This window comes from Diadema setosum, chromosome 10 (genome assembly GCF_964275005.1).
Source record: "Diadema setosum chromosome 10, eeDiaSeto1, whole genome shotgun sequence".
In the NCBI taxonomy this organism is placed as follows: Eukaryota; Metazoa; Echinodermata; class Echinoidea; order Diadematoida; family Diadematidae; genus Diadema; species Diadema setosum.
Window position 1 is genome coordinate 4,045,654 of NC_092694.1, and position 27,926 is coordinate 4,073,579.

Consider the following 27,926-nt stretch of genomic DNA (forward strand, 5'->3'; position numbering starts at 1 on the left):
GGTGAAAATTATTTGCCATCACACCAAGACCAGTGAGCATCCTTGAGGGACTTGCTGACATGGCAACTCAGCTGACCCGTCACATTAGATGCCACTCCCCCAGTTTTCTCTCAGTTCTTCAACTGTAAAAGTGAGAGATGAATAGATATGCCATAGAGAGATAGAAAGAGAGGGGGAGAGAAATACAAGAGGGGAAAAAAAAAGAAAAGAAAAATCATTAAAATTCAAAGATATGATTCTTTTGGACGAAATATGAAAGTCAAAACAGTCATTATTCTAAGCTCTAAGTCAATGTTCAATCTTGTTTTTCCCCCATCTGAATGTTGCTCAAACAGCTGAAGTCAGCTCAATAAAGAGATGAAAACAACGAACAAGCCTGAGAATTGCAGAACAACTCAGTATTTGCTAGTAAAGTGTGAGCATCACTGTCCAAAAAGCAGTATGTGATGGCTTCAAATTGAAACAGGGAAATTGTCGAGTTTGACCTTTACCTACGTATGACCTCTAACCTTGAGTGCATGTGTCCTCCAGTTGATACACAAATACACCACGTTTTATTTGGACACCTACAATTTTGTAAAATGGTTCTTCCGTTATATTGTCCACAAAATCAATTACGGACGGATAACCTGAAAACATCATGCCTCCTGCACCACTTTGTGTTAGAGGGTGTGATAGAAAAACACAATACAAACCTACGAAGGGGAATAAAGTGCATTCACTTGGGACGACAGAGAGTTGGGTGCAATAATGGAGTGAAAGGCTGTAGTATGTTTTGGCTCTCATAAGGTTCAAGTCTTAGTGTGTGTGTTTCAGATTGTCTTGTCAGTGCACGACATGATTTTGTTGGTGCTAAACGGAGGCATAAAAACCATGACAACAACACCTATTCATTGGTTGGGGCTTGAAGAAGAGGTCTACACACACTGTTCATGTATACAACCTGTAAAGACTGGAAGAGCAGCATAAAAACAGGGAGGCATTTCATGAAGTATTTTGCCTGACAAATTTGTTGGTCAAACTCGCTCTCAGCCACTCACATGCAAGGATTTCAGTCGCTTATGTCAGTTTGTCAGAAAAAATATCTGACAAAATGCATTGTGAAATGCCCCCTTGGTCCAGGGCCACTTACCTCTGTGATGACCCCAGCTGCTATGGTTGACCCGCCGTACCTCAGCATGAACCTGCCCAGTTCCTTGTAGTCTTTATACAGCTCTAGACACACCGGCCTCGACGTCTCGATCTCGATGATGGCATTCATGTGCTTGGTAAGACATCTAGATCAGGGAAACACACAGAGGGAGTACACCATAGATGAGTAATGCTTTGCATATACAACCAAACCTGCTTCAATGGTTACCTGACTATAGTGGCCACCTGTATACAAGCACTACTCTTTTGTCTCCCTTGGGTGGCTGCTATAGACAGGTTTGACTATACGTGACCCTGCATCACAAAACGAACAAAAAGTCGCCAGACACATATTTTTAGTTAAGGGCAGATTCTAAAAGAGCAGACTCTAAGCTTTAAAATGATGTATAACTCAATTCAAATGGACTTCCCTAACCTATCTAAATACTGGAAAGAAAGCACACACTCTGGAAAAGTGTGAACTGAGAAAAGAGGCTTCGAAGTACAGGGTCTATTCAAGCGCTTAATCTTTACTAAGCCGTTCTAGCAGTGTGATGAGAGGAACAAAACACAGGATGTAAACAGCTGGAGCAACAATAATGAAGGGATTATCAGATTGAGCTGAAATTAAGCATGCTCTATTAGAATATTCTGTCCATAATTAACACCAACTTTCAAAGCAGCAGCTTTATCCTTTCACACGTTATTAGACTTGAAAGTTAAGAGTATGCAAAGGATTTCAAGAAATGAAAGGGGGCCTCTAAGACATAGCTGATCATTATACTCTCCCCCAAAAAGGGTTGCAGAAAAACTACTCAAAACACACTTTCCTCTTCATGTTATGATCCCAAACTTAAGAATAACGTAGAAGAAATATAGCTCTTTCAGAAAATATGAAAAACTCAACATTGACTCAGTTGACGCATTCCATCTTTTTTGAGTCCTCATGTAAAATCAAAGGCTGCGACTTTTTGTTTGTTTTGTGATGCACGGTCACAAATGTAGTGTATCTGCTTAACAATTAGTGCTGTCAGGTATAAGAAACATAAAAGAGACCAAGTGACTTGTGAGAAGACTGCAATACATCAGCAGTACAGGTTTCCTAATGTTCCAAGATTTGCAATCAGTGAATATCTAGTAATGCCACATCTTGCATGAAGTTTGAGGAAACACTTCTTTCACTATCAAGTTATCAGTGATATCTTACTATTTGACATTGACATGCTGAGCACAGATCTTTAACCCATTCAGGACGAGTCCTGAATATAGTTGGGCAAGTGTCTATGGGAAATGCTTGTTGTAACAAAATCAGCCGTCCTCAACGGGTTAATGAATTTTCATCAAGACTTTCCAGAGACCCTATGCTTATGATTTATCAGGGCTTGACATTAGCAGTGAACTGGGGCCACTAAAAGTTTATGTTGGCCACCAAATTTCTAAGAAGTCTATCTCTAGGTGACACGATTGGGCATCTAAAATCAAAAATAGATTTTTGTATTCCTTTTATTTCAGACCACTACGTATCTTTTCCAGGCCACCAAAATTTTAGACTCAAAGATTTTAGTGACCCAAACAGGCCATCAGAGAAAAAAGTTGGTGACGAGCCCTGTTTATAGTCTGTTGTCTTTTCCCACTCTGAGCCATAACACACACACATTCTTTCGTGCACTTTGGAAGATCATGAATCTTGGGCTACACTCTCCAAGACTGATATTCCAAGTGTAGATCTGTGATGGATTGATGCATAGACTGGGACTCACTTTGGCTTTTTCTGGATAACCTCCCCTGTACTTTTGTGCAGGACGCTCAGCAATCTCTTGATGACCGCCGTTTCACTGACCGACTGGTAATGAACTAGTACCTGGTGGGAAACAAAACGGTCACTGGCACCAAGAGCACATGTGTGGTTTCATCTTCAGCAAACAATCTACCATGAAAGTCAAGTAGGTCGAAGCTTGATTCCAAATAAAGTTCAATACATCGTGTTACGGAGACAACAAATCAGCAATCAACGTACCCTTTTGTATCAACATCTAAAAAAAGGAGCCGATTCTTCTATTAAAAGTATATTCTCCCTAAACTTGAGCTACACATTTGACATTTACCACTTCCATAGAAACATACACAAAAGGTAAGCGCCAAAACAATATACCCACAAAACAAGTTAGTGACGAAATGAGGACGACTTAAAAGTACATTTATTTTGTCACAATTTATACTCACTGGAAAGCCCTTTGTGAGTGGGACCTCGATATTGAAGATGACGACCCTGGCCTGGAAACGGGTCGTTGCCTTGATCGGGTCTTGGTAGTTGCAGATGACACTTCCAATTCTGCATGAGGCATTTGATAGTGAAAACAGAATAGCACAGTGTGAAGACTAAACATTTGGACCTCACTTGGAAATCACTGTGCAAGTCTGTATACATGTATGGTGCATGTGCACATATGTGTGAGGTTCTATTTTACTGCATGCTTTTGAGTAATATCTTTTTTTTTTTTTTTTATTCATCTATTTTGTGCAATCAAGCAGCACTAATGAACATGATCAAGTTGACCAAGGTGAATGATCATTTGCAAGTGAGTGGAATAGTGTATTGAAGTGATGATGTCACATCTGTGTTATAGCTTTGGTTGGAACCAGGTGCGTGCATTCTGTATACGCTGTTATTTTTGTGTACAGATATTTTCGTGAATGAGGAGATCATAGACGTTTATGCGAATTGATGCAGACACTACGTAAATGCACTATTGCCCTAGCGAATGGAGACATTTTCGCTCGTTGTTAAATTCGTGATCCAACTGTGATTTGCGAAATTCGTCAAAATTAAACCCTTGCACAAATAATGGCTTATACAGAAAACACACAGGTCAGGTGAGGTTGTTCAGAATCAGTTTCCATGGCAATGAATGGCTATAACGTCATACTTTGATACTGAGAGACAGGATGTATGGACAAGAGGCACTCACGTGAGGTTCATTTGGTCCACACCCGTTACAACGATTGTTGTGTGGTCGCCAGCACATGCCCACCTCGCATCTTCATCATGGACTGAAATACCTGAAAACAGCACAGCACAGGAGAAACACCATTCCATGATAATATGCTGCCATGATAGTATCCACTTTCGACAAGGATATCAGGAAACTACAGTGTGAAGCTCAGGATTACGCAAAAGTGCAAGACAGTTCAGTGTTGCAAAAATCAACACTCTTCTGGCATTTATTTTTTTTTGACAACACAGTTCATAAAGTTTTAGAAATTTAATCTTCAGTTTCAAGAGCAATTAGGAAATCACTGATGGCCAAAGAATATACTAAAAAAACCTGCGCAAAATCTTACAAATCATATTAGTACACCATGTCACAAAATGTCTTGTGAGCCAGAATTTTGTATGGTATTCCTCATTTGTGTTCTATATAAAGTGCCCCCCTCCCCCGCCCCCCCCCCCCCCCCCCCCCCCCCCCGAAACCAAAATTTAACAAAGAAAGAAACCCTCATTAAGCCGGGATTTACAATAAATGTACAGGCTTGTGTATTTTGGTGGATAGTAGAGTGAAAGAGGGAAAAAAAAAAACATGTTTCTTCCCTTTATTGACTTCACTAAATTCATCTCTGAAGCTCAATGATGACAAAAACATTTTATTCCTTTAAGTGTCCAGACACTCAGACCACTCACCCTTTATCAGGCCATTCTCTCCTGCTGGCATCACAATGATCTTCTCCCCAGTCTGAAGGTATCCCGTCTCCACCTTCCCTGACACGCTCACTCCTGATCCCATACCTGAACAAGACAGTCAACCTGGTCACACAAATATCTGGGCCCTGTCTCACTAACATGGGAATTACTGTATATCAAGCCTGACAATGTACCCAAAGTTGGGACACATTCAGATCAGATCTAGTTGAGAAGGATACATAGACATTCAATATGCATTCTAGAATGTGGCAAGTGGGCACAAGATACAGCTCCGAAATGGCTATGTGAAACAGTCCCTAACTTTTGAGGACTTATTGATCTCTAAATCGTACTAAGGTCAGTTGAAAAAGAGACAGGGGAAACAGGCCCCTGGACCACAATCCCTACAAAATTCTTTCAAAGACTTTCAACACAACCCACTAGGTTCCCACAAGCAGTGGGCTATTAAAAAAAAAAAAAAAAATAGCAATAACTCATCAATTTGTGCTTACTGTGGCCACAAACAGTAAAAGTTTCTGCTGTTGTTGCACTCTTGTTTATTACTACAATACACCAATATATTCTCCGTTACAAATTTAGACCAAATTATGTAATGCTATTCCCGGAAAGAACCTGGCTTCAAGATAGCAACAAAAGCATATAATTGCCATTAAAAATGCTTCCTGGGACATGTCAATTAACTTCCATGGTAACCAGGGCTACTTCAGTAACACCACCATGACGAATAGCAGCATTTGAATTTTGGAGTGATCTATTGACAAAATTTGCAGATGAACCAATTGATTCCACTTAGCCAGAACGTACGTTAACTAACTCACCTTTAAAGACATCTGACACACACAACCTCAACGACCGATCTATTGATCTCTTTGGAGGCTTGAGTTTATCTGCAAGTGACCAAAATGGGATTAGATAGACAATATATAGATAAGACAAAACAAACAAAGCACATATAATACCTGCTACAACACAAGGATCCTAAAGTTGCTGACAGCTGAGCCGAGAAAATCGAGTTTGAAGTCACATCATCAAAATTGGTCAAAACAATCAGATTTCAGTTTTTGGCACAATTTTGTAGTCTAATGTTTTGTCTACCATGTGCCGAAATTTCAAAGGTAAATGACCAAAGGAAAGGGAAGAAATCAGCGTTTTTCTGGGCCATGATTTTCCGACTTTCAACGCAACAGAAACGTGTCCGAAGATTTGGATTTAGCGCCCCAGCTAGACTCCTCCCCTAGCAACGAGGGAGTGATCTTATTGGTCAGTGCGTGGTATCCTGATTACTGATTGGTCGTGCGTAGACCGCTGGCGCTAAGCTTGAATGAACATCGCGGAGGTCGCTAGGAGCATGCCTTCTATTGTCAAGCGGTGAAAACCGTCTGGCCTCCACTTGATTATGATAGCCTCGGGAAGAAAAACTTTGAAGGCGTTTTTCTCGAAACTCTGATTTCCTCAACTACTTGACATACGCTAATAAAATCATCGATATCTCCGCAAGCGAGTACTTTTATGAGTTGTGCTATGTATGAGAATTAAGTAGAAGAGTAAGGGAATAATGTCCTGCCATTTTGAGAAAACTGTCCTTCCCCGAGTTTCGGATCCTTTTGTTGTACATTGTAGCGGGTCACATATTGCATATACTCCTCTCTCTTTCTCATTGTCCCTCTATTTCCTTCTTCTGTCTTGTAGTGTGTGAGACAGAACCCACAGCTGTATGAAACAATGGTCTAGTATTTATTTTTCATTTATTTATTTTTTAATTTATTTATTTATTATTATTATTTTTTTATTTCTTTATTTTTTTATTTTTTTATTTTCTTTATTTTTTTATTTTTATTTTATTTTTTTTATTTTATTTATTCATTTATTTATTTATTTATTTTTTATTTTATTTTTTTTTTGGGGGGGGGGGGGGGACAAAGTAATGTGCACAGGTCAGTTCTCCACAGCATTCAAGAGCAAAGCAAGTAACTTCTAACTTTTGTCTTTGTGCCATCAACATATCCCTTGTCCATCTGGCCTCTGCATTCAGGTGTTGGACAGTATCCTCAAAGAAGGATGAACAGGAAGAGGAGGTTGAACTTAAGAGTAATTTCAAACTATACATGTGCAGAGAGTTATAATGACAGACAACCTCCTTCCTACCTCTCAGTTTTCTATTTTCTGTTCACGTTGCATGAAAGCAATATTAATGACTTCATAACAGTTACCCCATTCATAAAGCAAACCATATGTTTCTTGCCCACTCCCTTCAAAGAATTGAAAAAATACAGCAAGTTTACATATGAGCACAATGTTTCAAATAACAAGCACAGTGCTCTTGACTGCTTAGCCTGGCTGCTTTATATCAATTCACCTCAATAGAAACATCGACCCTACTAGCAAAAAGATTCCACCCTATATGAGTCAAAATAGTCTTATGTAATGTAACAAGTCAGACTGCCAACTGATTCACAAAGTGCTTATCTGTATTTCAATTTACAAATTAATTCACAGTTCATCACTGCACACTGTGGAACAAGCTTATGCACATTCCAAATGCTACAGCTAGTTTGGGATTGTTGCACTTTCTGAACCCAATGTTTCTCAGCATCTTAAAGGACAAGTTCACCTTCATAAACATAGGGATTGAGAGAATGTAGCAATATTAGTAGAACACATCATTGAAAGTTTGAGGAAAATCGGACAATCCGTTCGAAAGTTTTGAATTTTTGAAGTTTTTGTGCAGTAACCTCTGGATGAGAAGACTACTGCAGTGTGTGACTAACTTAGATGTCATATGCGTACAACAATATAAGGAAAATATAAAGAGAATTTCACAAAATCTCATCTTTTGAAAAAAGTACACATTCCCCCGTCTCGTTACCGACAAATGTTATGGGTAATATTCCCCCTGCCTTTAGAAAGAAGCAAGTCAAGTGCTCTTTTATTATGCGAAAAAAGTGAAAATATGTTGAATTTTCTTTACATTTTCTTTATACTGTTGTATGCATATGACTCACAAGCTGAAGTAGTCTCCTCATCCAGCGGTTCCAACACAAAAATTTTAAAAATTCATAACTTTTGCATCGATTGTCCAATTTTCCTCAAACTTTCACTGATGTGTTCTACTAATATTGATGCATTCTCTCAATCCTTATGTTTATGAAGGTGAACTTGTCCTTTAAACCATTTGTGTACTTTTGAGTGCTGATTGCCACAGGAAACCCCACAGCATTGTGAATACACAGTCCAAAGTCCCTGGCTCAGAAAGGATTAACCCTAAAAGGGCCGGGGGGGCGCCCCCCCCCCCCCCCGACGTTTCGCGCTATAATTCTGTAACGCGAGAAGGCCTCGTCGCGAGGCTTCTTGACTTTGTTTGTTCAAGTCTCGCGTAACTTTTGAGACCAAATTTGCGACGTCCGCGCATACTTTTGCGAAGCCACGCCCATTTTTGTAATGGAATGTCGCCCAAAACGGGCACAATTTTGTGATTTTGTGTGCATTTCCTATGGAAAACAGTGCTCTGTCATGAAAGTCGTAAAAACCTGATTATTTTTACAATTAATCACTTTCATTGGTTAGTTTTTTGCTAATTATGGTAGAAAAGTGGTCAGTGACAATTTCCAATAAAAAACAAAGAAAAAACAAAAGTTGAAAAACAAAGAAATACATAAGAAATTCTGAAAACAATAAAATACATAAGAATTGAAATGAGATTTGAAAGTTTTTGTGATGTACAATTGTTGAATATGCCAAAGCAGATTTACAGATCAAAAATTAGACTCTCAATGCTTTTAATTAGGCTAAAATATGATCTTGAGCTTAATTTGCATAATTAATTAATTAAAATTAGAAATTGCTTGTTTCAAAAAATCTTATGACACAATATTGTAGATTATGACGCGGGTCTCACGCATGCCAAATTTCATCGCGATCGCCCCTTTAGGGTTAAGCTAAATCCCCGCGTCCCTCTCACCTATATGTTCCAAGAGACATGTTCCAGAGTACCAGGAAGTGAGGTTGGGTTCCTTGGCTTTCTCTGTCAGATTCTCGCCTGTCAGACCACTACAAGGGATGTACTCTATGTCAGAATCCTGTGCAAGAGAAACAGAGAGATCATAGAAAATAGATAGATAGGTAGGGACAGACAGAGAAAATGAAAATAAACATGCATGAACACTTTATTGCAACTGCTTGAAAGATTGCTCAAGATCCATGTAAATGAACAACAATCATTCAGTGTTTAAGTAGTTGCATTTCTAAAAGTAATGGGCATACACACTTGGTTTGGACATATCATTAATTTGAATAAATATGGACACCACGACTTTGGCAACACAATAAGCGGTATAAAGGGCTATATAAAACTGAAGAGGGGTATAAATTATAATACATGCTAGGGTTGTGCATGGTATTCTTGGGTTAAAGATGTGCAACTGTGATGGGGAGAAAAGTTAACTACATGGTAGTGATACACAACTAGAGGAATAGCCAGTATATGCTGATTTTTTTTTTTTTTTTCAAAACATAGACTTCAAAAGCTGAAATTATTTGTTTGCACACTTAAGGGATAAACTAAATAGTATAATCCTATAATCAATTCAGTGTGAACAACATCCTGTTCACAAAACAGTATTCCACAGTACAAGTTTGCAATGGCGCAGCATGAATGAAAGAATGAACAACTGCGCATCTAGTAAACTGTCAACACCATGAATTTTGTGGGCAGTCTAAGTTGTGGTTTAAAAAAAAAAGCAGGGCAAAAAGACAAATAAGTATCATCATCTTTCACGATACACAATTAGAATCAATTTGGAGAGGACGCATTATGCTATCTTCGTGCAACAGGAGGCAATACGCCCTATTTTGGCACATTCTTAATTTCATGAATAACCAATAGATTCTTGAAACTGTATACAATACATATTTCTTGGCTTACATTTGTATTTCACTTCAATTGGTTTGTGTTTTGCTCTCTCTTTCCATTAGTTTTGTAACTTCCAGAGCAAGGTTGTATCTGCTTCGTCAGCAGTTTTTAATGACCTACGAATTTAAAATAAAAAACAAAACAAAACAGAGAGATCACTAAAGACTGGGAATCTTTTGACACAAGTCACCTTGAATCCTGCCTGCTTTAGAAAGCTTCCAAGCTTCTTCACAATCTCCCTGAACCTTTCCTCTGACCATGACACAGTGTCCAGCTTATTGACCCCTACTAACAGCTGCCGGACACCGAGTGACCGGACAAGGAGGGCGTGTTCTCTCGTCTGGCCACCAGACTCGAAGCCCGTCTCAAACTCTCCCCTGGTGGCATCCACCACTAGGATTGCTGCATCAGCCTGTCACAGCAAACAGAGAAAAGAAAAGGGTAGAAATTTAGTCAAATCATTAGTAATTGAACCGCCTGAAAACCCACGTCTTATTACTCCCTAAAAATGCTTGAAAACTGCCTGTGCGCATTTTTATAGTTTTATGCTTTACCATTTTCTTGCTTCATATAAAACATAATTATGTAATTTGAAAGGGGTCAAAGGTCAACAAAAATATGTCAGAATTACTTCTTTGACACACTAGTCTATTGGTAAAGTCTTAAAAGGCATTCAAATAAACATAACTTATGATAGACAAAAATCATGCCGTCAATCCCTCGTTTGAGGCGAGTCCCCAACCCCAGTTACCCAAAGTGGGGTGCGTATATTTGTCGTTTGGGAGTTGGGAGTCGAAGTACTTGTCCATTGCAAATAAACTTTCTGCTCAGGCGTGACAAACCTGGAGGCCAAGCCAGGGTATGATGACTCCAGCAGCTGTCGTATTACGTAAGAGCATGATAAGGATATCTGCCTGTGGCAGACCATTCAAAGTGAACTCAATTTTCTCTATCCTTTCTAAAGTTTTCAATTTTATATTCTATTGAGAAATTCTATGGTCATCCATTTTACATTTCGAACGAAAAAAATTGACCCGTAAATAACGAAAATACAGGAATAAGAAGGAGAGCATTGCCAGTTTGCCGGTGCTGACAATGTGCTCTTTGGCAGTGAGTTACAACGGGGAGGTGAGACTACCTCCCTGGTTACAATCAGCCTGCTGACTGGATCATTGAGAAAGCAGCTGTCGTATTACGTAAGAGCATGATAAGGATATCTGCCTGTGGCAGACCATTCAAAGTGAACTCAATTTTCTCTATCCTTTCTAAAGTTTTCAATTTTATATTCTATTGGGAAATTCTATGGTCATCCATTTTACATTTCGAACGAAAAAAATTGACCCGTAAATAACGAAAATACAGGAATAAGAAGGAGAGCATTGCCAGTTTGCCGGTGCTGACAATGTGCTATTTGGCAGTGCGGGGAGGTGAGACTACCTCCCTGGTTACAATCAGCCTGCTGACTGGATCATTGAGAAAGAGAGAGAGAGGGAGAGAGAGAGAGAGAGGGGGAGAGAGGGGGAGAGCGAGGGGAGAGAGGGAGGGAGAGGGGGGAGAGATGGGGGAGGGAGAAGGTGAGAGCAAAATGGAATGACAATAGTTCCGGTCACTACAGTACAGGCATGCTCTGTCTGCATACGCTGAATGTCTACACTCACACACACACACACACACGTACACACACACACGCACCATGGAGCTACATGGCCCATGCCAAAACCAAAACAATCTCCTCCTCTCGCGGTGCCCCCCCCCCCCCCTCCTGTGGCGCTGTGGCGATGACTGATGCTTAGATTAGGCCAGGGTCAAGAAACAGGTGTTTTATATCTTTGACTTTAAGTCATTGATTGCCAAGATATGCACTGGCATTATTTACTGGGGTGTAGCCTCTTCAAACGAGAGATTTGCGTCATGTAAACATTAAGTGTGACTGAACTATTTTACAGCATATTAAAGTTGTCGAAATGTGAATAATATTGCTGTACCTTCTCTGGAGCAATAGGCCAATATGTACAGGATAAAAGTCAGAAAACTGCAGTGACAAGCCCTACTTACATGTATTTTTCCAATGAGTTTATTTGTATGTACGCGTATCCACAAGCAACAAACTATTATCCATCATAACATCACAGGAATGAAGCCATGTCTTGAACATCCTCTCTTGGTCATCAGCTTTGATCTTTTCATTAGCTAATGATTGAGAGTTTTAACCCTATCCTAACTGGGGGGGGGGGGTCAAATTGACCCCCCCCTTGACGTTTCGCGCCATGATTCTGCAACGCGCAAAGATTTTGCCGCGTCGTTTCATGACTTTTTTCATTCGAGTCTCCCGCATATTTTGAGACCAAATTTGCGACGTCCGGGTACACGGTTCTGAAGTTATGCAATGTTTTGCATATGCATGTCAACCCGAAAAACGCTCAAATTCATGATTTCGTGTGCAAATCCAATGCAAACTGTGTTTTTTTGTTTAATTGATATAAATTAGATTATTTCAACTTTTAACCATTGAAATAAATCAATTCTAATGTAGATAAGCTTGAAAAAGTGCCTCCAACAAATTTGGGCAAAAAAACAATAGACAACAAAAGATCGAAAAAACAATAAAATACATAAGAAATTAACAAAACAATAAAAAACAAAAGAAAATGATTTTGATTGCGCTATTTTTTTACTAGAAAATTGTTTGATGTGTCTTGAGGAACTCTGACACAAAAATTTAATAATCCTTCAGTCTTTTTGATGGAGTTATAGGTGAAAATATGATTTCATGCATTAATTTGCATAATTAATTTATTAAAAAATATGAAATCAAAATTTTTCTATTGTATGACCATGTACTCTTGTAGTTGACATCCGGCTCTATGTTCAGGCAAAATTTTGCGGCGATCGCGCGATCGGCGGCCGAGATCTGAAGGGGGGTCAAATTGACCCCCCCCAGTAAAAACTTGGTCTCAAATAGCCCAGTTAGAATAGGGTTAAGTTAGAATTATCAAAATGTGTCAATTAATTAAGTCTTGGGAGACTGCTCATGGAACCTACTGAAGAGACTGCTTTTTTTTAATGCAGATAATGTAAACATATTTTCTTAAAAGTGACTCTGTATGTATGGATACAAATAGCAAAGTAGGGTGAAAGAGCAGGCAGGAAAACAAACATACTCACATACATACACACCCTCGCACAAACACACATGTGACGGGTGGCCATGGGAGGTTTAGCGATCTGTGAGAGGGGCGGCCACAGGCAGTTCAGCGGCTAAAGCTTTCATGAATGAACCTTCAAAGATTTAGTGCAAATAGTGCCTAAATATTATACTGAGAACACAAAGTAGCTGAACAGGGGGGGGGAGTAAAATGTAGGGTGAGATAAGAAATATGTCATACCTGTGCAGCACCCGTAATCATGTTTGGGATGAAGTCTTTGTGACCCGGTGCATCGAGGAGAGTGACCAGTCTGTGAGTTGTCTCAAAGCGAGTCAGGCCGACGTCCATAGTGATTCCCCTGTAAAAGCAGCAAAGGGAAGCACTGCCATTACCACATTCAACTACAAGTTCATCATGATACTGTTTGTGCCATATATATTAAGCGAGTCTATTCACTCTTATTTTTCGTGAATAAGGACTTCCCGACAATTTTGCAAGTGCTTAAATTCTCTATTGTTGAGTACATTATTGAACGGAGAAATGTAGGCGTGCATGTCATATTCACGTCAGTATATGAGTTGTTATTTTCGTGATCTAAAATTCACCAATAGTACCCAACTCGCGAAATTCCTGAAAATAAAAACCTTGTGAAATGTTCAGCATATACAGTAATTTGCTGCACAATACCTTTCAACACTCTACAATGTACGTAACCTCTGATTACCCATGCACACTTGAAATAAATTCATTCATGTATTGTTCCTCCATGGTACAATCAAATCACCTTCGAAAACATGTACACATTGATTCATCATCAATCATGGCTGACTTCGCACATGAGAGCTAAGGAAATCATTGTGAGAGAAAACAGAGATAATAAAACAAAAGGGGGAAAAAAAATGAAAGTACCATACAGGAGGATCCCAAGTATAGCCGAGAACATTGGGGGCCTCATTAAATACACAAAGAAACTGAATTAGGATTTGATTAGATCAACCATTTTAAGCAACCAATAGATACATACACATATCAATGGTACGCTTCTGTGAATATCTCATTAAATATGTACATTATTCAATACTGAAACAGCAAACAGTGATGAGCATAAAAATAAAATGGAGATCATGAAAAATACAAGCAGTAAAAAATATACACAGCTCCTCATCCCAATCTATCAACCTCCATCACTCCCACCCCCCCCCCCCAAAAAAAAAAATCATCATAAATGTGTGAATATACCAACAATCTGATGGAAGGTAAAAGTACATATTAGTTCTAACCTTTCTCTCTCCTCTCCCGTCTCATCCAGCACCCAGGCGTAGGCGAAGGAGGCCTTGCCCTGCTTACGGGACTCTGTCTCATACTTGTGCATGACCCGTTGGTTGACCTGACCCAGGAGGTATAGAAGGTGACCCATCAGGGTGGACTTGCCCGCATCCACGTGACCGATGACCACCAGGTTGAGGAGCTCCTTGCCCCCCTGTCGCTGCTCCAACTCCTTGGCGATGTCAATGGTCTGAGAAAGATGAACATACTTTACTTTAGAATCTTTAATTAAGCCAGCCCCATTTACAACATATCCATACATTTGAATTCAACACAATTTTTAATGCTATGCCATGATATATTATATCATCTAAAAATATATAAGTACAAAAACGATTTTCAATATTAGGTGAATTCAACTAAATATAGAAAGTGATGACAAAAATCACTTTTTAATGTAGAGGAAGGACTTGTTGAATTGATACCATGCACCACAAAACAAACAAAAAGTTGCACCCTTTGATTTTATGTGAGGACTCAAAAAAGGTGAAATGGATCAACCGAGTCAATCTTGAGTATTTCATATTTGCTGAATGAGCTTTCCTTCTTCTACCTTATTCTTTACTTTGGGATCGTAACATGAATGGGAAAGTATGTTTTCAGCAGTTTTTCTACAACCCTTTTTGGGGGGAGAGTAGAATAATCAGGTGTGTCTTAGAGGCCCCTTTTCATTTCTTGAAACCCTCTGCATACTTTTCACTTTAAAGTCTAATAACTTTTGAAAGAATAATGCCAATGTTTTGAAAGTTGCCATTAATCATGGGCAGAATGTGTTAACATAGCTATCATATCTACGTTGTTGTTGCTCCAGTGGTTAACATCCTATGTTCTGTGATGCAGGGTCACATTTATAAAGAGAAACACAGAAGGGAGGCTAATAAAATTTCTAACACAGTCAAAGGGTTGCAACTTTCTGAAAAAGCCTGGATTACAACCATTTAAATATAACATTTCATGAAAATAACTCAATAGTGATTTCTCCACGTTCATTTTTTGCCATTGATGATGACCATAATATGGAATGCCTGATGAGATACTCTGACGGAATGGCCTTGCAGCTCAGATTGTTTAACATTGCTGTTTTTTGCCTTAGAATGCAATAACCTTGGAATCACCATGATCAACATATTTCAAATTGCCGAGGATAATAAAGCACGGTCTATTATCCAAAGCACCTGTACAAGCTTGCATCTTTTAAAGATATTTTAGAGTGATACATTGTAATTTACACATCATACCATATACATATACTTATATCCCAGTCAAGTGGACAGCTGTATCAATTTTATGTCTATAGGATGACTGTTGTAGTCATTGGCGACACATTCGCTCCTGCGACAATTATGCTCCAGTCTTATTTTCTCCTAGGACTTAGGGTTAGTGTTTTAATAGGGTTTTAGGTTTAGTTTGATGCGAGGATTAGAATTAGGGATAGGGTTGTTTGTGTGTAGAATTTATGCTTAGCTCAGCACGCAAATATTATACGGGAACAACTGTCACAAAAGCAGTATGAACTACACGTATAGATATATGAATTACACTTCTATCGACAATTTTTAACTACTTACTGAGACCTTCCTGCCATCTTTCTTGCTTGGTGTAGACGTTGCTGATGCATATGCCTGTAAGTCTGGCTCACTTGATACATTTGGTATTGATTCCCTGAAGTGTAAGAACAATGTTGTTACGAATGTGCATGGGCTTTGTTTGAACAGACATATAAAAACGCTTTGAATAAAAACACACTTCATAGAGAAGCAGATATGTATGCTTGTATGTCTGATTCACTTGATACATTTGGTAATAATTCCCTGGAACAGAAAGAACTAAGTTGTTAGAAATATGCATGTAAGAGCTTTGTTTGAACAGACATGTAAGAATACTTTAAATGAAAACACATCTCAAAGAAATGCAGAAATGTATATGCTTGTATTTAAAATCTTGTTCACTTGAATAATTTGATGATTCCCTGAAATGGTGAGAATTATTTGTTCTTATGAATATGATTTCACTTGAACAGACCTACTACGAAAATACTTTGAATGATCACATAAGTAAAAAAAAAGAAAAAAAAGAAAAGAAAAGTGACAAATCTAATGATTTTCTTACAGTCATAAAAATATATATTCACACCAGAAATTGTCAATGATAAAAGAGAAAGAAACATCTTTTGTGATACCATGCAAGCTTGCGGTGGATTTAGAACATACCTACTACTCCTCCTGCTGTTGCTGGTTTCTGCTAACCTCGTGGGAGACAGGGCACCCTTTCTAGCCTCGGCCCCTCCCACTTTCACCTCCCCTTCTCCAGCCCCGCCCCCTGACCCTGGGCCCGCCCCTGCCCTTTCCACTGCTCCTCCCACTGCCCCTCCCTCTCTGCTGGCTTCACCCCGCCCCTTGCTGGTGTCCTCCACAGTGACCTCAAAGCCCTGCTTGGCATCCTTGCCCATGAAGCTGAGTCTGGTCACTTGGCTGGTCATCTCGTCAACCCCCTGGGCCACCTGCAGCCTGGGGGCGGGATCCACCGTGTGGTCTATCCTCGAGGCTCCTAGGTGAAAAGACATTTTGGAAAGGGACTACACTGTTTCACTACGATCATGATATTTCATTTTACGTATCAAAGGACCCACGAATTGTATTTTTTCTACCAATCAGTCTGTGAGAACATAAAGAGTTATGAATAAGGAGGTTAATGTTGAAATAAAAACATGAAATGCGAAATTTATCAAAAGATTGGTCATAAATTAGTCGTGTGATACTTGCCCCCCTTTGTAACGATCTCCAACAGTCATACAAACTTTCTGTGATTTCCTCCCACAGTAGACATTCAGGCCCATAGGCAACAGCCTTTACTCAGTATATTTCAAGGCCTTTTGATGGAACAGTTTTTGATGTCTTGGCAATGGTTAATGCATCACAAATTGATATCATCTCTGAGTGAAGATGTGATGCTCTGAAACAATGAAAATACAGATGTCAACGCTGCACACTGGCACTGGTCCGATGGTCCAAGACCAGTAAAAATCACTGTCGGACTAGTAACTTTTTTAGGTATGGTATAGACCAGTAAAAAAAAAAAAAAAAATGGGTTAGTGTGCAGCCCTGCAGGTGTGCAAGCTGTCCTGAAGTACAGATACTGTATTTGTTATATGTGACCGTGCATCACGAAACCACCAGAAAGTCAGTGAAATTAGTGATTTCCTACCCTGGAAACTTTAGCGAGCTTTAAATCTGCGACGTGAATGTTAAGATGACGCATATTAGGCCAAAAATGGTGTTCTGCACATGCACAAGAAAGCTGTCTCCTCCGTCCAACCTGGGACAGTGCATCCTCAATAGCGTTTGCATTGCAGCATCTAAAGTTTACGTAGTAATACAGTATACGCCGAATTCTTCATGAGGTTTTTTATTTTCCCGAAGTTCGTGAGTCGGATGCAATTCGCGAATTTAAGAACATAAAAAATATTAACTCTGATCCTGACATGAGTGTGGCTTGAAAGCATTATTTTCTCCAGTCAGTACTGCACTTTACTTTCGCGAATTTAATCACTCGCAAAATTGTCGGGAAGTCTTGATTCGGAAAATTTGACTTGCTGAATACATGGCATATACAGTATGCAATGAGAGTTGTGTCATTGAAGGCAATAATTGTGTGAGTTGTTCATGTCACAAATGTCAGTCCACTCACAAAACATTAGAAAATAAACACAATGCAACATAAACCATGTATACATGTACAGCATTATGTCACACGAATCCAATTTGATCACACACACACATTATTGTTAATCGGCTCATTGGATCATCGCTCCGTCATGTCTTACTTTCCGGGAGGGAGACCAATGCACCTCTCTGCTTTGCCAGAACAATGTCATCCGGCGAGGGCGTGGAGAAATCAAAGTGGTGAATCCTCCCCTCCCAGTCTCTATCTTCTACTCCCGTGGTATCCTGGAGGCTCTTCTGCCGCGTAAAAGATAACTGCTTGTGTAGGACCCTCCGCTTCACCCCCTGGTAACCAACCCGACCCAGCCCTATGGCTTCCACCTCATCCGACACTTCCCTGCACCGGTGGCAGAGGGCGCTGCCAAAAATGGACGGGGCAGCCAAGTTGGACACTCTCTTCGGTTTCGTGGGAGGGGAACGTCTCGCAGCTTTGGGCTTGACGTTTCCCGCGCTGCACAGCTTCTCCGGAAGGGATGATGGGTAGGTAGAGGAGCCTCTGGAGGAGCAATTTGGTACAATTTTGCGCCCCTCGGGAGGAGTGGTGGAGATGAATGATTCGCTGCCGCTATTGGAAGGGCTGGAAGACAGGTCTGATAATGACATAACCGCTGGTTCTCCAACCTTCCCAGCAGGTCTCTTGCCCACTTTGCCGACAGACCCGCTTCCTGTTACTTGGTCTGAGGAACCACAGTCAGTGCTGGATGGCAAATCTGCCAGAGAAAAACTACTGCAAGCAGTGGCCTTGCCTCTAGGTTCTTCACCAGATTTTTTTGGACCGCCTAACATTGTAGACTTGGGCGACGAAGATAAGTGACCGGAAAATAGGTCAGCTAGTGATGGCTGCGTCATGTTCTTTTGAGTATTCCCTTCAAGAGTTTTCTGCTGTAAGAAACCTAATGGAGATGATGTGCGATCTTGCATCGCAGATGCAATTGAAATGTTTCCTGAGTGTGGGCTAGGAGCTGCCCCACTACTTGACTTTTGTCGCTTAGACGAGTCAGCTACCATGTCTGCTAATGAAATGCCAAGTAATTTGTTAGTCTGAGGACCAGGCTTCTGATTATTCATCATAAATGGACTCTTCTGCAGACCTAATTTGATGGACTGTGATCCATCCAAGTGACTGGATGCCAAGTCTGATAAGGAGAATCCAGACGTGCTTAAAGTTTGGCCTCCTTCTACTGCATTCGATTTGTGCTTGCTTGCAAGCTCAGCTAGACTCTTTCCAGCCATTTGCATCGGTAAATCTGCTTTTGATAAGTCTTTTGAATTCATTTGCATACCTCTGGGTAAAAATTGCATAGTATTATCATTTTTTACTTGAACGCTACATCCATTCGAGGGCATTCCTCCTTGAAGCCCAACCGGTGCACCTGCGGTTTGGGGGGAATGTGTCTGGTACGAGGTAGGACCTGAAGTCGAGTGGAATGATGTGCTAGGTTTCTGGGCAGCAGCTGAAGCCATCAGTGATGCTTGCAGGATGTTTTCTTTCCCAGACATGGATTGCAAAGAGTCTCCCCTGTTTGCCTTTCCAGCTGGATTGCCCAATATCCTCTCTTCTCTCTGGGTGCTGCCTCCCCGTACCTCCCCTCTCCCCTCCGCCAACAACCCCCTCGGTTTGACCAACCCTACGGGAGGCATTCCTTTGGATCCCCTTTTACGTGGACTAACCCTAGTTGGGTCTTACCTTACCATGGCCAAGGTTGCAAGCAAAGGCATCATTGTTATGGCATATCAAAATGGTCCAGGTCGGCAAGGGTGAAAGGTCACACGGATGTCAAAGGGTAGGAGGAACCATTGGCATTCCAGATGGGAAGTCGCCCAGATATAGAGAAAGAGAAAGGGGCATATAATGAGCATGGCGTCAACAAAACTGCACACGTTTCAAGAAGGGAACAATGTCTTTTGCCAGCCTGTAAAAATATTTCCATCATTCAGATCAAAAGTAACACAAAGACAGTCTCATTGCAATCTTCAAAACTTGTTCATTCTCGTTCTTTCCTCACGATGAAAGGAATGAGCTAAGTCTCTTCTTTATATGGGCTTTGTGGTTATTAATGTATCATAAAACATGGAAGCTTCATATTATCAAAAATTTGCCGACATGTTTGTGCACTTTTGGCAATTGCCATCATTACTAGGATACCACCATATTACAATATTGAAGAATTTGATGCAATGGATTCAACTTATTCTTAATAAAGTACACGCGCGTAACTTCAAACAAGGAAATTTGATGAGTACTTATGCATTAATGGATGGGAAACTCATGAGGTAACGGCATCATTTGCCACCTCAAATTTGCACATGTGGTTGCCATTATATCATCTTTTCTTTAAAAAGAATAAATAAATAAGGCTGTAGGTCCCTTTTGAAAGTGCTGAGAAATTTTGCAAGGCTAAAGAATAATGTCTCTCAACATCATAAAATCTTTAAAACTAGTACTTTGGCGTTCAATGTGCATAAAAGCGTAAATTTACACATGTGCATTCATAACTGGAAGTTTATATCCCAAGAATGAAAGGTAAGAAAAATTAGAGTGCCACACTTGTTCAGATTTGGTGGGCTACATGCGATAGAGAGAATTGAGCAATGTGAATGTGCACCCATCTGCAGACTCACCTGATCTGGACGGAGTGGCAGCTTTAGGCTTCCTCTGGCCAGCCTCCTGCCTGTTCAGGATAGCATCCAGGGCATGTTCACAGTCGAACTTGTTTGCAACGATGGTATCAATGAGGACATGCTCTGGTGTGGTGTCACCGACCACGTTGCGGATCTCTTCCAGACAGGACTGCAAGCGAGCTGTTAAAATTGAAAAGCAAAAGAATACATTTGCATACTACAGTTAAACTCGCCTAAGTCGACATCGCATATGTCGAATAATCGCGCAAGTCGATAATTTTAAAAAGTCCCGATTTTTCCCCATTGACTTACGTGTATTAATTCATTCATAAGTCGAATTTTTTTAAGTCGAATACTCGCTTAAGTCGATGAAATTCCAAGAACACTTTCACGGAAAAACCATTGAATTCACTGTGCCTAAGTCGAATAAGATTTTATTGTGTAATAAATCACTGTCAAAATCACGAGACGCCAGTTTTTGTTAACATACAGTATATACCAAAAGAAACTGCGTAAATAAACATTAACGTTTCATTAACGCAAGCGGTTTCACCTGAATCGTTAGTAACGCAAACTAACGATCGGGAAAATTAACGTTTGTAGCAACGATGAGTAACGATCCCTAGCGCAAATTAACGATGTTTCGTTAACATTAACGATAGGTAACGCAAGAACTCACGCGAGATTTTGGTTTTGTAACGAGACCTGGTGAAAGGACGACGTAGCCCCTGCCGAGTGTAGCGATCTATGCCTTATTTAGCGGAGTCTTTTCGCGAATCGAATCACGATTTCGCGAATGGTTAATTTGCGACCGGGGTCACCAAAAACGCACGCCGGGTCACCAAAAAAGCCGAATGTTTGCCTTCAGTTTTGGAAATGAAGCGGTAACAATCGGTTCCATAAGATGCTGAATAAATGTCAGATGTTTGCTCTTTTAATTTTGGAAATGAATAACGGTAATATTCGATTCCGTATAATACTAAAATAAATGTCGGATGTTTGCTTATACTTTTGGAATGTCAGAGATTTGATTTTGCGTTCGGAAATGAATAAGGATGAAAAAAGTATCCGGAAGATGCTGAAATAAATGTCGAATGTTTGCTTTGACGTTCGGATATGAAAAATAATGATATTCAACTCCATACGATGATAAAATAAATGCCGGATGTTTACTTTTACGTTCGAAAGTAAATAACAATTACATTCAGCTCCGGAAGATGCTAAAGTAAATGTCGAATTATCCCTTTGACGTTCGGAAATGAATAACAATAATAATCAACTTCGTACGATGATGAAATAAATGTCGGATGTTTACTTTTACGTTCGAAAGTAAATAACATTAACATTCAGCTCCGGAAGATGCTAAAGTAAATGTCGAATTATCCCTTTGACGTTCGGAAATGAATAACAATAATAATCAACTTCGTACGACGACGAGATAAATGTCGGGTGTTTGCTTTTACTTTCGAAAGTAAATAGCAATAACATTCGGCTCCAGAAGATGCTAAAATAAATGTCAGATGATTGTTTTTTACATTCGGAAGTGAATAGCAGTAATATTCTTCTCCATACGATGCTAAATAACTGTCGGATGTTTGCTTTTAAATTTCGAAATGAATAACAGTAACATTTAGCTGCGTTTGATGGTAAAGTTAATGTTTGATATTTGCTTTAACGTTCGGAAATGAATAACAATAGTATTCAACTCCGTCCGATGATAAAATGAATGCCTTATGTTTGCTTTTATGTTCGAAAGTAAATAGCAATAACATTCAGCTCCGGAAGATGCTAAAATAAATGTTGAATGTTTGCTTTGGCGTTCGGAAATGAATAACTATGGTATTCAACTCAGTACGATGATGAAATAATTGCCGAAAGTTCGCTTTTACGTTCGAAAGTAAATAGCATGTAACATTCGACTCCTGAAGATGCCAAAATAAATGTCAGATGATTCATTTCACTTTCGGAAGTAGACAGCAGTAACATTCGGCTCCTTACGATCATAAAATAAATGTCGGGTGTTTGCTTTTGAATTTGGAGATCGAATAACGGTAATATTCTGCTCCGTACGATGCTAAAGTAAGTAACAGATTGTTTCTTTTACATTTGGAAATGATTAACGGTATCAATCGGCTCATTTAGATGATGAAATAAAAAGCGGATATTTGCTTTCACGTTCGGAAATGAATAAGGATGATATTCAGCTCCGTAAGATCCTAGAATGAATGTCGGTTGCTTGTTTTTACATTTGAAAATGATTAACGGCAACATTCGGCTCCGGAAGGTATTAAAATACTTGTAAATGGTGGATGATTGCTTTTACAATCAGAAATAAATAACGGTAACTTTCGGACCGAACGTAGGACCGATTTAGTTTTGCTTGTTTTTTGTTGTTGTTGTTTTTTTTTTTTTTGTTCGGGCCACCAAAAAATAAAAATCAATCATTTTGGGGCCACCAAAATAAAAGTTAGTGTGGAGCCCTAGCCTGCATCAATGTGGATAAAGTGTCTTGCTGAAGGGCAAATATCGGGCACACCGCTCCAGCTCTCGGCTCCAGAGTAGACAACATACATGTACACTGTACGTGTGGTGTAACTTTAAGTCGATTTTTTTCGACTTACGTACAAGTCGAAACTCGCCTAAGTCGATGTGTTTTGCTCAGTCCCGAGAAGATCGACTTATGCGAGTTTAACTGTACATATATTGTACATAAGTTCAGGGCTATGATGTTAAGTTCAACCGATGATTTTCATTACTGCTTGTACATTCCGGGTTCCAAGCAATATTTCATCTGAATTTCAGTATATTGCAAATGATTACACCAAACATCTCTTTAAAAATGGGAAAATTAGGTCCTACCATAATGTGCGTGTTTTTGTTTTGTTTCTGTTTTCTGCAGTGTATATGTCATGAAACAATTCAATATTGAAAGTGATTTCAACCAGTTGAGGATGGGCCGATTCTGTTAAAACAAGCATTCTCATAGACACCTGCCCGAGTACAAATGTATACTCGGGACTCGTCCACAACAGGTCATTGGATCCTTTGGATGAGCCTTATGCATGTACCTATTCAATCTTTTCCTTTAAAAGTTCTGGATGTCAATATATGGACAAATACACATACCTGGAACTAATTATTTGTAGTGTTGTGGATCTATAAGATTTCAAATAATTTCTGGTATATGAATGACATAATCTTACATGATCACAATGGTCAAATCTGGAGGCATCTATCATGCTTTTTAAAGTACCTTCATCCATGTCGCTAAGCTTGGGCCTCTCATAGTTCCTGGAGTCCGCCAAGGGCTGCTCCGAGTCACTGTCCCCATCGTCTTCCCCGATGTCCTCCAGGTAGGATGACAGCTCATGTCTCTTTCCATGGTACAAAAACTGCTCTGCTGCAGGCAACAACAATATGGTTTTGATGAGGATAACACACACACACACACACGCAACATGTTAGTCCTGCATTTGTGCACTACATTTCAAATTATGAGACATAGCAACAACATGCAGAGAATTTTCTGGCACCATTCATTTCGTAAATACCTTTATCCATGTTGCTACACAAATATCAAAAGTCCAGAGTAAAATATTAATATTAACCATAATTGGTATCCATCTCCATAGCTGAAACTTTCTATTTAGCATAATAATATCCTTGGGACAAGAATATCACTTACATGTATCTAATGCTAATATAAGTGATAAAAAGGGATAAAACTATCACAATGACAAGCATTTTTTTTTTTTTTTTGGGGGGGGGGGGGGGGAAGGATTATCATCCCGTTGGCAAAATACAGTAGGGCCAATAAACGAGGGACTTCAAGCTGCACATATTTGAGGTGTGCAAATGCACACTGAACGCAGTCATGGTGTAGCTAGTTGCTCACGAGGTACATTGTACATTTTGAGACACAACAAAAAGGCTTCGTGCATGGCTCATATCAAGGGTACCCTGCACAATGTGCAAAAGTGTGCTTCTGAAAATTCTAAATTAAACTAATGCAATGTCACATGAAGTACCATTTCACTTTTGAAGGTATATAGTATAGTAGCTCCAGACAAGGTTTCAGGTTCACTGCTCCGAATTTAGGTATTTTACAGCATTTTTATGGTTAAAAAATGCCCATTTTTTATGATTTTTTTGTATTACATGTAGAACATACTTTTGACACCTTAATTTTTACTTATTATTACATTTTGAAATATGAACCGATTTCAAACTTTCAATAAAAATGAAGTATCAAATTACAGAATTATCATGTTGTTGATTTTTTTACATCACTTCTGAATTTCCAACAGCCTTGAGGCAATTTGTATGTCACGTACATAACTTTTGGTGTCCACCAATTTTTTGAAGTTGTTCAGTGAAAAAAATTGTGGAAAACAGTACATATTCTTTATGATATTCCCATTCATATGTTTGTATGTATATACATTTGTAGTATCTTTACTTCAAATCAAATTCACTGCAACATTTAGTGTACTTTTCAATATTTTTACAGTTAATTGATATACTAAATTTTTTGGTGTCCAGGGTTATGTACGTAACAATGTATATCATTATGTCAACACAATCATGTTTCTTACAAAAGGCAAATAACAGGCAGCTAATGCCTAGGTGCAAACCACTTTTAACATTAGTTATAAATGTTAAACCTATTGTGTCCTTCAAAATTGGTCTTGAAAGTGGACACCGAGTTATGTACGTGACAGGTTATGTACGAAACACACCTTTCAATTCACTCTGAAAATTACACATTATGAACTACTTTCCGCACCTAAACAAGTTTTTATAAAATAAAACTTACATACAGCTGTATGAGTAAATTGGTGAGAAGCAGACTCCAATCTTAGCTAAATGACCCAATATGATGTAACGTACAATGTACATAACGTGGACACTGGTGTCCCAGTTATGTACGTGTCACATGGTAAAATTTGGACTCTACAAGCATCTACAATTTGTTTAAAAGTGTTCATGTCATAAATGATAGATAACACTCATGATATGTTTGTGTGTCTTTGGCAGAAATGAAGTACATTAAGAGATAAGACCATAACATAGGACACCGAGTTATGTACGTAACATTTGTTATGGACAAGTTTTTTTGTTGATAGCTGGTTCAGCTGGTTTCATAGAAAAAGGCCTTTAAAGTTTTCCTTCTGACGCTATCATGATCAAGGGGAGGCGAGACAGTTTTCATCGCTTGACAATAGAGGGTATGCTCCTAGCGACCTCCGTGATGTTCATTCAAGCTTAGCCCCGCAGTCTACGCATGACCAATCAATAATCAGGATGCCACGCACTGACCAATAAGATCACTCCCTCGTTGCTAGGGGAGGAGTCTAGCTGCGGCGCTAAATCCAAATCTTTGGACACGTTTCTGTTACGTTCAAAGTCAGAAAATCACGGCCCAAAAAAACGCTGATTTCTTGCCTTTCCTTTGATCATTTAGCTTCAAAATTTTGGCAGATGATAGACAAAACATTAGACTACAAAATTATGCCAAAAATAGAAATCTGATTGTTTTGACAAATTCTGATGATGTGATTTCAATCTTGATTTTCTTGGCTCAGCGACTTTAGGATATTTTTGTTGTAGCGGGTCACAAATACATTGCTTAAAAACAGGCCTACCTGTCCCAGGTGATACTCCATAATCGTCTTCTACCGAGTGGCCATAGATGTCGTCATATCCCTCATAGTCTGTGGAAGATTGGTGATGTGAAGAACAAAAACCCAGCATATCAAGGAGACATGTACTGGACAAGCTGACACATTAAACAGGCCCTGGGGTCTCAAGTGTTAAAAAAATCCACACCACGGTTCAAGCTCCTGTGCCAAAATTTGACCTCGTGCAAAAGCACAGGTTACTGCTGGTGCGGCAATCAAATCTTGGACGATGCAGCGCGATGTTGGTTTATGGTCAAATTACTGTAAATGCAGAAATTTTTGCGGTAGACCGCCTACATTAATTTTCGCGTATTTCACACTACTTCTGCCTCTAGCACGAACTCTAAAACCCATGAAAATGTCTTAACAATTTTCTCTGCACATTGTCATTGTGAATGGGTTGACAATTGTGCAGTGAGAATTCAACAACCCGCGAATATGCTTTTGTTTGAGCCACTCAGCGCAAAAAAATTGATCACTCGAAAATATCAACGTTTACCGTATGGGCGACCACCTTTACACAAAGTTGAGGATGATAACAATAAACAATTATAACATTACTTTTAAGATTGACAGTAGGCTTGTCTTTTTTAGTTTTTTATGAATCATGAACACAAGATTTGATTTCCTTTTGAATAAGAACACGCAAACACACACACACACACACACAAAGTCAAAGAAACAGCGAGTGTCGTGCGAGCGCAAGTAGAACAGCAGCGAACCATTAGCCGCATGTAAATATGGGTATTATCACAAAATAGTCCATCACTCCATTCACCGCCATTCATTTTGTCATATGTATAGCCGGGGACTTCTTTCAACCACCATAGACTTTGCAAACAGTGGAGACGCACACACGCAGGAACAAAAGAAGGGACCAATTTGGCAATATCACGACTTGGCCTAAATAAATAGCCAATTTATGCGACATTGCAAAGAAAATCAATGTAGATTTACGTGTATTATGCTTGTAGCAGGCACGTTCGCTGTACTATGAAGTGTACTGAAGAATGCTCGAGCATCGATTCACATATCAGTCAGTCACTGATCTCACTCAGTCAGCAAATATCAACCCAACATTTAATTCTGTACATGGGACTACACTTTAACTAGAGGCGGTCTTCATTTACTGCGTGGCAAAGCTCACAAGGGTTTAGTCAACAGATGGACTGTCCAAAATGAGAATACGTTTTTACGGTGTTCAAGTTACCCTCATCGAAATTTCGTCCACGGATATTTCTGTGTCTTGACATGGTTATGACGATGTACTAAACATGTGCTGCAGACGTCGAAAAGCTATCCCATCTTGAGAAAGTTAAGATACATTTCATGAGATAAGTTAGCCATCATCGCATGTCGTGTCCTTCATCAGCGCATGCGCAAGTTTGCTAACACGTACGTTAACTTAGTTCGTCCATAAGTGCAGTGGTACAAACTGTTACCGACAAACAGGCGCTCCATCCACATAACCTGGAAAAGAATATACTTTTCACTTTTCATCATGTCCGTATATGATTGTTTGATAAGTTGCTTGGAATTTTCATTGAGTTTTTATTGAGAATAACAGATCGATACAAAATATAGGTCTATATGCCAAATGTGATAAACACGCTATTGGTTAGTTCATCAAAGCTTGAAAACATTCCAGACACTCCAACCCCAAGTATTTACCAATAGGGGATTCTCCAT

The 27,926-nt window shown here is 39.5% G+C and overlaps 1 protein-coding gene across 1 annotated transcript; it reads right to left on the minus strand.

Moving 5' to 3' along the window:
* On the minus strand, positions 1–27,587 carry LOC140234423 (uncharacterized). The gene is made up of 18 exons (XM_072314468.1): positions 27,448–27,587; positions 26,202–26,270; positions 23,810–23,956; positions 20,557–20,736; positions 18,036–19,616; positions 16,423–16,759; positions 15,781–15,874; positions 14,167–14,402; positions 13,127–13,244; positions 9,931–10,152; positions 8,790–8,907; positions 5,650–5,718; positions 4,811–4,915; positions 4,101–4,191; positions 3,355–3,463; positions 2,892–2,992; positions 1,133–1,277; positions 1–122 (listed from the first exon to the last, which is right to left on the minus strand). The coding sequence occupies exons 1-18, from the start codon at positions 27,488–27,490 to the stop codon at positions 111–113; spliced, it is 3,777 nt and encodes a 1,258-aa protein (XP_072170569.1). The 5' UTR covers positions 27,491–27,587; the 3' UTR covers positions 1–110.
* Positions 27,588–27,926: the final 339 nt, after the last annotated feature.